This window comes from Alligator sinensis, unplaced genomic scaffold (assembly GCF_000455745.1).
Source record: "Alligator sinensis unplaced genomic scaffold, ASM45574v1 scaffold374_1, whole genome shotgun sequence".
Classification (NCBI taxonomy): domain Eukaryota; kingdom Metazoa; phylum Chordata; order Crocodylia; family Alligatoridae; genus Alligator; species Alligator sinensis.
Window position 1 is genome coordinate 1,402,286 of NW_005842383.1, and position 14,592 is coordinate 1,416,877.

The 14,592-nt window shown below is 45.0% G+C and overlaps 1 protein-coding gene across 1 annotated transcript in view; it reads right to left on the reverse strand.

Annotated features, from left to right (window-relative positions):
* Positions 1-14,592, reverse strand: part of BMPR1A (bone morphogenetic protein receptor type 1A) — a 56,773-nt gene that overhangs the window by 24,256 nt on the left and 17,925 nt on the right. The window contains exons 2-4 of the mRNA XM_006029515.3: positions 13,603-13,765; positions 6,251-6,353; positions 608-704 (exon numbers count right to left, since the gene is read on the reverse strand). Of these exons, the coding sequence (XP_006029577.1) occupies positions 608-704; positions 6,251-6,353; positions 13,603-13,765 (363 nt within the window). The remainder of the gene's footprint in view (positions 1-607; positions 705-6,250; positions 6,354-13,602; positions 13,766-14,592) is intronic.

Sequence of the window (14,592 nt, forward strand, 5' to 3'; positions counted from 1 at the left end):
TCTTTCCTGCCTAGGCAGGAGATAGGACTCGATGATCTGTTGAGGTCCCTTCCGGGGGCTAATACTGGAAAGAACAGAGAGTTGAAGGGAAAAGGTGCTTGTTTCTTTGTTAAACTGCATATAATACTTCAGCTAGAAAGGAACAGTACAACAGAGGAGAGGGAGAATTAACTTACAGGAAAGAAAGAAGACAGGTCATCTCACTTCTTTCAGAGACCCTAAACATCACAACATTATTAGCAGAGAGTAAGAAGATAAGAAGCAGATAGTTAAGGGGAGAGAACCAGGAAACATGGAAAACAGTAAATGGCCATGAGGTGAGAGGTAAAAGCAGACAAGGAATGGATAATGCAGAAAAAAATAAAAACGACGATTGATGGGAGAAGAAAATCTGAAACGGAGAATACCAAATAGGAAAAAAATATTTGTGAAGTTCAGACAGACACAGGGATTAACATATTCAAAATAAGATTTAGAAGGGAAGTTACAAACACATGGAGAAAAGTAAGAAAGGAATAGTCTATGGCATCACATTCCACTTCTACCTATTCTCTTTACATTGCCTCAATTGTCAGGGCGTTACAGTGTGATGATACGTGCAATATACCTGGCTTATAAGGTGGTAGGGTGGGCTGTAAATCTTGATTGCAGAAGTCAGTCCGACAGCACTCAATTGTTCGTCGTAGCTGAGCTTTTGGTGAGTCCTATTAAAAGACGACAGAGAAAAGGGAAAAAAAAATCAGGAGTTTTGAAATGGCCAAATAAGAATGCGAATACAACTGTTACAGACTGCACAACTCAACTATATGCTGAGTTTACTAAAACCTGTTACAACTGAAAACTCCCAACCTAGAGAACTTGGCTACAGAATTAATTTTCTGAGAATGTGCAGGCAAATTCATAACTTGAAGTAAAAAATAAATTTAAAAAGCTCCTTTAAGAAATGGAGCCCCTCTGACAGTTTCAATGTTCCCTGAATGATCTCAGTCAGGAGTTGGCAACCCATGGCCAGCCCTCCCTTCCTCTGCTGTAGGCCATCAATCCCCTCCACAGTGCCTAAGCTGCCTGGTGATGCCTCAGCCCTCCTTGCTTTGTGCTGTGGGGTCCTTTCTCATCCCACTTCACTTACCTTCACTGCCAAATTTGGTGTTCCCCATTGCCATGTGTGATGAGAACTAGCAGCACTTGGTGGTGAGGGTAAAAGGAAGTTGCATTAGGGGGCACAAGAGCAGTCCTCAGCACAAAGCAGGGAGGGATGGGGCATCGCATAAGGGGATGCTGCACAAGGGATTGGCGGCCTGCAGTGGTGGCTGAGTTGGAGGCATCAGCCTGCTATTCTTAAAGGCTCCCAATTGAAAATAGATCCTTCAAAGGCCTGTCAAACAATCTTCTCAGTCTCTTTCCCAACCTCATTCAGTCTCTTTTCCAACCTTCGCTCCTCATCCCAAATCCCATTTTCTTCATCTCCCCAGTCTTGGTCTCTACTCCTCAGGCCATTTATCTCAGTCCCAGTCTACTTGTTCAACAAGTACCAGGCCACAAACAACCACTTTCTCTAGTGAAAGAATCACTGTTCTCCTGGTAGAAATTGCCAGTGCGTTCAGTTTCTCCTGGAGGAAATATGTCTCACCCAGGAGAACGATCTTCCCTTTGACAGAATTTCTCTTGCTACAACACTTGCACACTGGACTACTCTATAATAGGGAAGAGTCAAGCAGCAACTTCTGCTGTGTCACTTTTCTCATTTGCTCAAGCCATGAACTATATTGGTGTAGCATTTGCAACAAGTTGGGTGATGATTGTAGATGCTGGTTTAAGTTACAAGTTCCTTACTTTAATAAATTCTGTTGACCCACTGGAATTCATTTGTTGTTCCTGATTTCTTTGGGGAGAACAGCTGGATGCTGCTTTCAGTTGCCTGCTTAGCTGTACTGTTTATTTAATGATGGCCTTTGTTTGCTATGTCCACAACAATCACAAAATCATAGAAAATTAGGTTGGAAGGGACCTCAGGAGATCACCTAGTCCAACCCCCTGCTCAAAGACGGACCATCCCCAACTGCATCAACCCAGCCAAGGCTTTGTCTAGCTGGATCTTAAAAAACCTCCATGGATGGAGATTAAACAACCTCTCTGGGTAACCAGTTCCTAGGGAGAAAGTTTTTTCCTAATATCTAACCTAAACTTCCCTTGCTGCAACCGAAGACCATTGTTCCTTGTTCTGTCATCTGCCACCACTGAGAACAATTTAGCTCCATTCTCTTTGGAACCCCCCTTCAGGTAGTTAAAGTCTGCTATCAACTCCCCTCTCAGTCTTCTCTTCTCCAGACTAAATTAGCCCAGTTCCCTCAGTCTCTCCTTAGAAGTCATGTGCCTCTGTCCCCCTAACCATTTTCACTGGTCTCTCCACATCCTTTCTGTAGTGGAGGGTCCAAAACTGGGCACAGTACTCCATATGTGGCCTCACCAGAGCCGAAAAGAGGGCTGAATCATTTCCCTTGATCTGCGGGCAACACTCCTACTAAATTTAGGCCTGTATGCCATTAGCCTTCTTTACAACAAGGACACGCTGTTGGCTTATATTTCACTTGCTGTCCACTGTAACACCCAGTTCTTTTTTTGCAGAGTTACTGCTTAGATAATCAGTCCTCAGCATGTACCAGTGCATGGGATTGTTCTGTCCTAAGTATAGGAGTTTGTACTTGTCCTTACTGAACCTCATGAGACTTCTTTTGGTCCAATGCTCCAGTTTGTTGAGATTTCTCTGAATCCTAGCCCTACCCTCCAGCATATCTATTATTCCCTCCAACTTGGTGTCAACTGCAAACTTGCTGAGGGTGTACTCCATCCCATCTTCCAGATCACTGATGGAGATAGCGAACAAAACCAGCCCCAAGACTGGCCCCTGGGGCACTCCACTTGATACCTGCCAACTAGCACGTGTGTAGACGAAATGGGGGCCCTAAATTGAAACAGTGGGTTTTTAAAAACACCGCTTCAATTTAGGGCCAATTAAACCCCCATGTCGTGGACACGCCCCGCTGACTTACCTGCCTCTCTGGCAGTGGGGTGGGGAGGGGAGGGTGAGCTGCTGGCAGGCTGAGCAGTCCCTGGGCTGCAGTGGGGGGGCCTGGTGCTTACCTCCATGGCAGCGGCGGCCCCCTTCCCAGGCGGCCCCTGGCTTGGGCAGTCCCGGGGGTCACCACAGGCACAGAGGGAAGCACCGGGCCCTTGCACAGCACACGCAGGCAGGCAGGCAGGCAGGCTCCAGGCTGGAGGATCAGGCTCTCTGCTTTTCTTGGGAGAAGCCTGCTGTCCCAGGCTGCTGCCAAGCTGCCTGAAGAGCCCCTGAGCTGCACGGAGCCTAGTGCTTTGCTCTGCAGCTGTAGGGGCAGCAAACTAAAACTCCTTGGACTACTTGGTCACACCTTCCTTTGAACTTGTGAATCTGAGAATAAAAGATGCTCCCAAGTAAGATTTGTCATTTGCTTATAAACTGCCCACAAATTTGAATCACCACAGAAGAGCAGTACTGACTCTTGCTAAATGCCCTCACGAGTCTATTAACCATACATGTATGTGCTAACAGTGACTCATCTACTTGAGGATAAGAATCTCTTTCACCAAACTCCAAAAGTGACATCAAGTTTGTCTCATGCAATAATAGGTTTATCATCTTAGGGCATAAATAGATGTAACAGCTGTATTGATATAAAAAGACACCAACATAATTCATATGTTACAGCAGTTCCAGAAGTAGCAATGCAAATGCAGTAAAACTGTTCCAAACTTAATCCTGATTTGATCAGGATCAAAGTTAGGGCAATTTAGTCAATTTATATTCCTACATGTTCATACAGACATAATTGCTATGGCATAACAGCTGATGCATGCTTAAGAGCAGCCACTAACCCTTGCTTTTTAAAGCAACCAAAATGTATGCTTGTCCATACCCATAAGTAATTTCAGTGCCAGAGTGGTTGCGACTATATAACATAGGGCAGTTCAACAGGTCATCACGAAGCTAGTCATGATATCTCTAATGGCAGGCTACTATTTTCCTCACAAGTCAAACAACTTAGTCACCATCAATCCAGTGCCTTATTAGGCCAACAAGTCTAAGATGACCCAGATATATCTGGTTCAAAGCACTAGCACATGATCAATTACAGAACTGTGGAACACAGAGCTCTCCATGACAGTTTTAACCGAGTCAGTGAGAGGCACTAATTGTTAGACTGAAAGTCAGATGTACTTTTATAGTGCCCCTTAAACAGCCACACAGGCCAGTAAGAAAAATCAGTGTAAGAGAATCATGACAAATGCAAACTCCAGAAAAAACTTGCCAGAAGCACTACCTGTAGTATTAGAAGCTTCAGCTGATGATGAGACAGCCTGGAAATATCTTTAGGGTGCTGTGTACAAGGTGGCTTTGGACACTTAGGTTATTACAAAAAAATATGACAACACTGACACAGGAGCCTTTATTCGGTTCCATACTGACAGAAATTTGTTCATATTCTGTAACCCTTTGCATGGAATCGGCAGCCTAATGAAATCAACATTTGATCAATTGCTGATCACATCACTTACGCAACCAATCACTTTGGTATCATGATCAGCCTAAAGAAAACTTAAGTACCCTTCTGACCTATGCCAATAAATATGCATTTCGGCTTAGTTGTTATGATTAACAAAACTCTTTTCAACTCTGGGAAGAGTTATTGTTATCTAGGAAGTAAAGGCTCACAGAGCACCATGATTCAATGATGAAATTATCCATCAGATACATAAGGTCAGTTCTGTATCTGGAATGCTATCAAACTGCCTGTGGATCAACACGTATAGGAGAAATTAAGCAATGAACTTGTGCATCAAGCAGCTCTGCTCAACAGTCTTATATGATTGCAAAACATCCACAATATATCACTGCCATGCCAGAAGGCTTGATCGCTTTCACATGCATTATCTTCACACCAAGATTAAATGGTGGGAAGAGGTTCCAAATACTAGAATCCTTAAAAAGTTCTGGAAGTTGGTTGCAATGGTATGAACATCTTGTTTGTCTGGGCAACCTAATACCACCCAAGATAATATTTTATTACAACTTAAAGTAAGAACCCCTGCTCCCATGGGGGTCTGTACGAAGGGTACAAAAATACCATAACATACAATCTGAAAGCATGCTGAGTTGACACCAACTGTTGACTCCTAACAGTTGGAAAACAACAACGATGCTTGCTAGGACTGTACAAGGCAATTGCAATTTCAGTTCTGAACAGACTATTTGAAACAAGGCATAGCAACCCCTTGTGAAAAGTCTGAGCAGTGCAAAGCAAGAACAGATCAGCCTGCACTGGTTATGGACAATTTCAGTTATCCCATATGCAATGTCTGCATACTAAAATTAGTCTGTTCTCACACATATGCATATAGTACTAGTGTTTACTGAATTCTAATGTGTCAACATCAATGCAACGCTCCATCAATACAGTGGAACATTTCTATTTCTTTTAAATTATGTATTTCATTATCAAAGTCAAAATTTTCAGAAGTGATTAACAATTTTGTCCACTCTGACATCCTTGAAAATACTCATTTTCAGAAAGCATGCGCTCAATGTTTTCTGACAACAACACACCCCTTTTAGAATGTTTTGAGTTGGACACCCAGAGATAAAAGATTCTAAAATGACTGGTAATTGGTGAATTATTGACCCATGTATCTAGCATTGTCCTTCTTATTAGAAAAAAATTATTTCCAGCTCAGTTCTTATCTGTTCTCTCCCGTTTTGAATTTGTTCATGTTCATATTTGGGCTCCGAGCCTGCAACTGATGAGTTGGTGTCCTGTCCATTCAAGTGTAGGATAGGAGCTCCCGATGTCTCAAAAGCTTGATTTCTCAGTAGCATCTACTACAGCAGGGGTGGCCAACCTCTGGCACGGGTGCCAGTAGTGTCACGGGCAACCTGTGTGTGTGGTATGTGGCAGTTCAGGTGGGGGACAGGCAACGCAGTAGCAGACAGGGCAGAAAGCAAAGCAGCAGATCAGGCAGGGGAAGACAATCAGAGTGGCCCTTGGAGAGGCTCTGGGGCCAACTTGTGACACACCTACCAAAAAGGTTGTCCCCAACAGTATTAGAGTAAGGGAAATTTACATGAATTCTTATATACTGGTTATTATCTACACAGATTCAACTACCTGCATCTAGCCTTTGGGACAATTTTAAAGATAAATGAACTTGTTTGTACCTTGCACTGGAAGTCTGAACCTTCATACTTCATACATCCTGAAGCAAGCGTAGGTTCTCCATGTTCATCTTCTTCAACAATTGCAAAGCAATGTCCATTAGTTCTAGAATAAATAAAACCATTTCAATTTACCAAACGCTGTGCAACATAATTCCAAGTGCTAACTGTATGTGCAGACTTCATTGTTTCTCCTCCTAAAATAATCAGCCACAAAATAAAACAAATAAAACACAAAGAGCTACTTTGTCTTGTCTGAATTAAGTAAAATGACACCAATGGGAACACAATGTCAGAGGTATGTACTTTTAATATAAACCTCTTAATTTCACAGGCAAACAGAAAAGCTCCCAATCTTTAATAATAAAAATTGAGCAAACCATTATTTCATGTTAGATATAGATATCTATATCTATATATTTGTGTGTGTGTGTGTGTGTGTGTGTGTGTGTGTGTGTAGACATAAGATTGTTCCAGTTACATAGTAGTCTGAAATCTTAAGCACTATATGAGATATGTTTCTTTTTGTCTTCCTATGTGATGTACAGAAAAATCAGCTGAGAACCTGCAGGGAAAAGATTTCAGTCCACCCTTTTTCTGAGTCCATATTAAATTAGCCCTGGCACAAAATTTTAAAATGGTATGGGGCAGGATTCTCCCAAACTCTGAAGAACATCTACCTGCACCATCCATTATGAAAAATAAAAGTTAAAAACCATACTGTATTAGCAATATACTGAACATATTTTCAGGGGCCAAATGGATAGTATATCTAGATCTATTAAATCTAGATCTAGACCGTGTACCTATATCATACCTGATAGAAATAAAAGTGTTAATATAAACCCTGGTGACAAGATAAAACTCTTTTTGAAACAAAACAATACCTTTAAAATTCCATGCTGCTTCTTGTGAACATATATACTTGTTTTTGAAATGGGAGTTATAATGAAAGGACATACAGGACCTTACTGGGATCTCTGGACATGAAATGATGCAGAATCAGGACTTTAAATGGAAAAAGGCTCCTTCATCACAGATACGAAGAGGCTGAAAAATCTTCCCCTTCCATTTCAAATTAGATTTGGTTTGTTTTGCCAAAAATGTAACTCACATTTATGTTTTTAAAACTGAGCACACTAAAGATATGAGGAAGAATTAGGACTTCATAGAAGTTCTTTTCAACAAACATACTGCATACACATACTGTACAAGTGTTATTAATTCTCTCATAGATTATAGGATAAGTTCATACCCACTAGCTTTCCTTTACAATTTTAAGGATCATGCTAAAATCCAAACACCAGGGGGCGATAAAAAACAACAAATTTTCTGATATCATAAAACTGTTTAAAGAAATCTTAATTGTTACCTCCTCTAGTTTACAACATCCATCTGGAAAAAGTGCTACATAAAAGTGGAAGTTATAAAATTCTAAAAAAGAGCTTGTTCTAAAGATACTGAACGTAAACATTTAATCCTTCAAAGACATTAAATTCCCCAAATAGTTTCACACACAAAAAACTGTAATATAAATATTACACGACTGTGTGATATACACTCAATTAATTGATGGCAGACCCTGCTACTTTGCTTACTGTAATTTCTGTAAAAGTCTTCAAGGCATTTTATGAACATTAATTATTTTTAATGCCACAAGTCCTCTCTAGGGTAAATGATGACTATTTTCTTTTGACAGATAAGTGTCTGAGGCTAGATACAAAAATTACACATAAACCAGTATAAGGGATCAGAAACTGGTTTAAACTGGTAACAGATGAGAAGTTCAGAGTACACAGACTCATTTAAAAAATGGTAGAATCCACTCCAAGATAAACCTAAATGGATGTAGAATCAGATTTAATATCTTTATGTTAGACCAGTCTATGGAACTTACATTCCAGACCCCCTCCTGACTCAACTTAGATATCCTCTGGCATCTCAGGATAGTTTGCTGGCCACCACTAACTCCCCTTTCATGCTGGGCAGCTAGCTTCTGCCTGTGTTCATCTGCTCCAGATGAGCACCGGGGCTGGCCCCAGCCTTGGAATAAATCACAGAGCTGAGGCAGCAAAGCCTCTGCTCCTCAGCACTGCATCCATGGGGAGGAAATCAGAGGCCCCTGCCTTCCCCCAAAACAACTGGAGGGACCATGTGGCAGGGGCTGCCCCTCTCTGCGGCTGACCAGCCCAGTGCAGCTTTCGTCCCCAGCCCCAGCCTAGCAACTGTTAGTGATTGGGGGTAAGTGGGGAAAAGCTGCCCATTGCCTTCTGGCCTCCACCAGTGCTTGCCTCCTCCTACCGAAGGGTTCTGTTCATTTCTGATCCAATCTATGCAGCTTAGAGAAACCCATGTAGATTGTATTGATTCTGCCTTGGACTTTCTGTATGTCTGTACTTAGCCTAAGGGAACAGACAACTAGAACCATACAGCCACCTCACCACACCCTGCTTTGTCAATAAAAGCTATCTTTTAACAACCAGCTGTGTCCCCACTGTCTACTTAACTGGAGTCCCATATGATTCTCCCCACTTCTGCAGAAGTAAAATGCGTGGGACCAAAAACACTGTCCCTCCTCACTCCCTCACTGCAAGGCGTCCTAGGCTGGGTATTCACTCTTACTCCTTGGTGTCAGAACCACAGTATTTTATTAAAGTGTGAACTGGTTCCCAAACAGTGCCGTGTGAGAATGGTTCAATTGTATCATGTGTCAGTGCCCTGGCTCACAAGAATCATGAACAAATTTACAATCATGGAGATGCAAGAACTCTGCCACAGAGCCAGAAATACAAATTATATTCTCCTGAATACTAGAGGTGCACCAATATAAAGAAAATTGACTGTATCAGAAATTGGCCTGACGTGGCCAATAATTCGGCCGATAAATGGCCTGTGCATGCACGCAGCCACAGTGCGGCATGTAGGTGGTGAGGAGCAAGGTCCGGCAGCTTGGAGAGCTGCATCTAGCTGGTAAGTCTGTTGTGGTGGACTGGGGGGGGAGGGGTGCGCGCGCAGATCAAGGCCCCTGCGGTGAGGGAGGAAGTGGGGCTGGGACAGGCACTGTCCAGCCGGGGTGAGGCGGGTGCAGGACAGAGCTGTGGGGGATAGGGGGCAGCTCCCACTACTGCATGCACCTCGGGAGGGCACTGAGGGCGTGTGCCCCACAGATTTATGTGGGGCAGGGTGCAGCTCCAGGCTGGGGCCAGGGCTGCACCAGGCTCTTCCAGGCAGTGGCTGGGCTGTGCTCAGGGCAAGGTAGGCAGCAGCACTGGGAGGAGGGGTTGGGGGAGCTATGGCAAATTTTGGGGTGGCTGCAACCCCCTCCCCCCCGCAGCCCCTCTCCCAAGCGCAGCCCAGCTCAGCCTCTGCTGGGAAGAGCTTGGTGCAGCTTGTAGTGGCAGCCCCCCCCAGCCAATGCCCTTTCAGGGTGTGTGCAGCAATGGGAGCTGTCCCCACCTCCCTGTACCCCGCTCCACCTGGGCAGCACCTGTCCCAGCCCCACTCTCTCCCTCACCACCCCACTACCTCAGTGAGTCGTCAGTGTGACGAAGTCATCAGGAAAGCTAATGGCACTTTATCGTGCATCAGTAGATGTATGACGAACAGAACCAAGGAGGTGATACTTCCCCTCTATCGGGCGCTGGTCAGACTGCAGTTGGAGTACTGCGTGCAGTTTTGGGTGCCGCACTTCAAGAGGGATGCGGATAACCTGGGGAGGGTCCGGAGAGGGGCCACTCATATGGTTAAGGGCTTGCAGGCCAAGCCCTATGAGGAGAGACTGGGGGACCTGGACTGGGGCACCTGGACCTCTTCAGCCTCCGCAAGAGAGGGCTGGGAGGTGACCTTGTGGCTGCCTGTAGGTTCATCATGGGGGCACAGAAGGGAATTGGTGAGGCTTTACTCACCGGAGCGCCCCTGGGGGTTACGAGAAATAATGGCCATAGGCTAGCAGAGAGCAGATTTAGACTGGACATTGGGAAGAACTTCTTCACAGTTTGAGTGGCCAAGGTCTGGAATGGGCTCCCAAGGGAGGTGGTGCTCTCCCCTACCCTGGGGGTCTTCAAGAGGAGGTTAGACAGGCATCTAGCTGGGGTCATCTAAACCCAGCACTCTTCCCTGCCTATGCAGGGGGTCGGACTCGATGATCTATTGAGGTCCCTTCCGACCCTAACATCTATGAATCTATGAACCTCCCTCACTGCTCTCCCCCAACCCTTCCCTTCCCTTCCCCTCCCCCACCCCTTCCACCACAAACCACTTACCAGGCAGAAACTGCTCTTCAAGCTGCCAGGCTGCGTATTGGAAATCAGATTGATTTCAGCTGATATGCCTTCTTAAAAACTGTCTATTGGTATCAGCCCCAAAAATCTCTATCACCCCTACTGATTACAATACTCCTCATTAACTTTCTACATGGGAAAGCTGACACATTTATGTGAAAGGATGAGTAGATGTTCTGCTTAATAATTGTTTCAAAGTAAATGGTCAAATGTTACAAGACAACCCCCTGAGCGTGGCAGTGCTCCCCCTGTGCAAAGGTGCCATCCACACTGCTGGCAGTGCCTCTGGACGGTTGCCGCTCCCTGCCCCCCGCTGCTGACACTGTCAGCGGCGTCTGCGGGCAGTCCGTGATTGCCACTGGCTGCCACTGCCGGCGTCTGTGCGGTGGTCACTGACCCCCGGTCAGTGCTCACCGCCCCCACTGCCACTGCTGATAGCATCGTGGCTGCCTGCAGGAGCTCTCTTGCTTGCCACTGCCACACTCTGGCCACCGACAGTGCCGCTGCCACCTGGCAGAACTCACCGTGCCCCCCCACAGCCTCCAGGCACACGTGGCGTTCATGTACAAGACAGTATTATTAAAATGTATGTCATGTTAGGTCCCTCTGGAATACAGTATAAAATTATTTTAGATTTCTAATTATCAAGGGAGAAGGGAAAGAAAGAGCTAAAATAAGAGGTCCAGTGTGTAGGTTAAGAGCTAGGGATCGCAAGGGAGAGGGAACAGGAAACATTTCAAAACATTCTAAATTATTTTCAACCACCATAGAAGTGTTTGCAAGTTAAGTCTGCTGTTCCATATTGGACACGTAGTGACGTGAATAACTTCTGGTATTTCAGCACCAGATTCCCTAAATATAATTACAGATTTATTTTAGACTGCTGTGGGAAACACTGACTGATTTGCTTGGCAGTTATGCCACTTTGTGAGCACAAGCATAGTAACTTTACACTGGATGGAAACAGATGCTGGAAAATTTTCCTTCCAGTAAATAAAAGATCTCACAGGAACCCTAATCCAGTTTTCTTCCTTTGTTAAAAGAAGGTTTGTTGGGGAATATATTAGGGTAAGGAAGGGAGAAATGTCTCCACTATGTCCTCTCCTTTGCTGGCCTACCAGTAGCTTACGGTAAGGCTGTTCCTGTATAGCCTAAGGCCAGGTGATCCTAAACACAGAACCTCTAACAAGCTTTCCCATTCAACTCTTAAATGAGGATCATTTAAACAGCAGCATTTTCTTATTTATACTTTTACTAAAATATATTTTCTAAAGTAAAACAAGTATGCAATCAACACAAAGCTATTGTATTAGAACTTAAGTCTATCAAAGATAAATGCTATCTTGCTTCTTTACACACACTTTCGGTCCCTTGTTCAAAGGCTGTCTTTGGTTTTTCCTTTTCCAATTCATTCCTTATCTCTACTACTGATGTATTTGTAACATGAAAAAGCATTGTGTAATACAGAGTTATATGATGTTTTTTGTACTTGTGACAGCAAGATGCAGGTAAACTGACATGCTACCACAAGAAAATTCTGTAGAAAAAATAAGCTGACAAACACCTAAAAGGCCATAAACAGATGTTCGTTTCTACTGGTGGAAATTTCTCAGAAATCTTTCTGGGGGAGAGAGTGTACAGACATTCTGTCACCCCCTCACTTCTGATCTCCCTGCCTTCCCCAGACCAGGGTAATCCTAATCTGGAGACAGTATGAGATGTAACACCTGCTTCATTCCTCCCAGTCCCTGGGGGAATGGAATAGTGAGGAATGTCTCTCACTAGGGGTGGGGGTCTGGGCAGGGAACAGTTTCCTCCACCCCATTCCTGGTCTGGGAGCTGAGCAGAGGGAGCAGTGCAGCAAATCCCCCAGCCCCTTCCTCAAACCAGGTAGTCTCATTTTCCCAATCCCAGTCCAGGAGTCAAAAGGGGGCAAAGAGACAAAACCCGCAGCTGGGAATGCCCAGTTTGGGGAAGAAGGGAGCAACAGTGGCCGCTCCTCTCTTGTCCTAGACCAGTCTGGGAGGGGAATGGAGAAGCAAGGCAAAGCCCCCATGCTCCCTCCCTAAGCCAGGCAGCTCCTGATTTGGGAGAGACAGGGAGCAGTGGTGGCTGCTCCAGGGAGGCTTTGCACCCTACTTTTTCCCTCCCTTCTTGGACTGGTCCAGGAAATGAGGGGAGAAGAGGGGGAAAGCCCGGGGATCAGGCAGGGAGAAGTGAAGAGCTGCTCCTCTGCTCTAATCCTGGTGTGACAAGTGGGTGAGTGCTTTGTTCTGTCACCCCAGGGAGAGCCTCTCTTGGCCTGGTCCCCACCCCACTGGCTTCCTATTGGCCCCACACCATCCAAAGTTGAACTGTGAGGGTAGTGATTTACAATCCAACAGAGCTACGAACTACACTTAGGGATGCTTTCCCCAAGATACTTCCCAGTCCCACTGGCTTTTAAATCATGCCAGGACCCCAGCCCTCTTCTCACTCTGGGGACTCTGGTGTGAGAAGCAGGCAAGCGGCTTTTAGCACTGCTACCATCACTCAACTCTTGGTCCCTGGGAGCTCTTGGTTCCTTCCAAGCAGATGGAGCTGCATGACAAAGCCCCTGCCTGCTTCTCACACCAGATTCCCTGGAATCTGAGGAACTGGCAGGAAGTAGTTAACAGCTGCTTCTTTTCTCCCCTCCTGGTCTATGGAAGGGGAAGGAGTAGCTGCCCCCTTCTATAGATCAGAATGCTCCAAGCCTGCGGTGACTTTGGTCAAAGGAAGGTACAAGAGCCTCTACCCCCAGCTCAAATCCTCCTGGGTCCTGGATGTAGTTAAGCCAGGAGAAAGTATACAAATGTTCATTCTCCCAGGAGAAACTTGCCCAGGACCAACCTCTCCCTGGTTGAAGTCATCTTATTTTTCTTCCAAAACTTCCATTTCTGGTCTGGAAAAAGGAGCGTGAAGGTTTGCATGCTTTTGGTTTCTACTAGTAGAAACTGAACATCTGTACATTGTTAGTGACAGCCTTCAAGAGATGCTCAACACTAATGAGCAAGAGAAACTGCCAAACTCTTATATCTCGTGTACAATACTTACATGCATGTATTATTAACAGCATCATCTGGGCAATGTCCTGAGCAGTAGCACTTCAGAAAAGGTAAGGTGTCTTCTGGAGCCAGCGTTACTCCATTTGCCTGTTTCTTCTGGTCAGGATTTGTCTTCATTCCTGTGCCATGAAGCATACTATCTGGATTTTGCCCTGTGCATCAAAAAACATAAAAGGAATGATTCATGTATGTTCCTCCTTTGCAATTAGATACAAATTTCAGAGTGAAATCCAATACAGTAAAAAATGGAAATGTAAATCTGATTATAAACCATGTAAAAGAAACTTCTCAAATATCTTGTGTCAGTAACTTTGTGTAGGGTAACTATTTTATTCAGAAATACTTATCAACTGAATTCTTAAATATCTGGTTTAGCCAGCAAATCTCATTTACGTTCCAATTGTGAAAAGCATAATGTGAAAAACTGAAAAAAGGGTAACCACTTTTTAATTCTTATATTGCAGATGAGCTTTTAAAGAATTTTCTCATTTCTGTGTGGGCCGGGAGCGATCCGGGCCCTTTTTGTGCTCTGCGTGGGCTGTGGCCAGCAGCCCGGGCACACTGGGTCGGAGAAAACAGGCGACACGCTAGAATTAGTCACGGACGCATAATGGTTGATTTAAAGATTGTTTACTTACACCAAAGATGGTCGCGGTGTAGGCTGGACAGTTTCCCAGGTACAGCTCCGCTTAAATCCTCGTTTGAGGACTCAGACAATATTCGGATCACTCCCACGGAGTTGTCGAGGCTCCGTGGATCCTTTTGCGCGCAGGGAGAGGGGTTTGTCGAGGATTGCGAACGGCGACGAGGACAGGCTAGAGGCTGGTCAGACCTCTGTTGCCTGCTTGAAATGCGCTGGGTCCGATAGGCTCCGCAGTGCTTAGAGATCTTCACACAGCGTGAAGTCTCCTCCTCCTGGTGTTCGTGGAGTCCTCCAACTTGGGCGGAAACCACTCAAGCCTCTTATACGGCTAGCAAG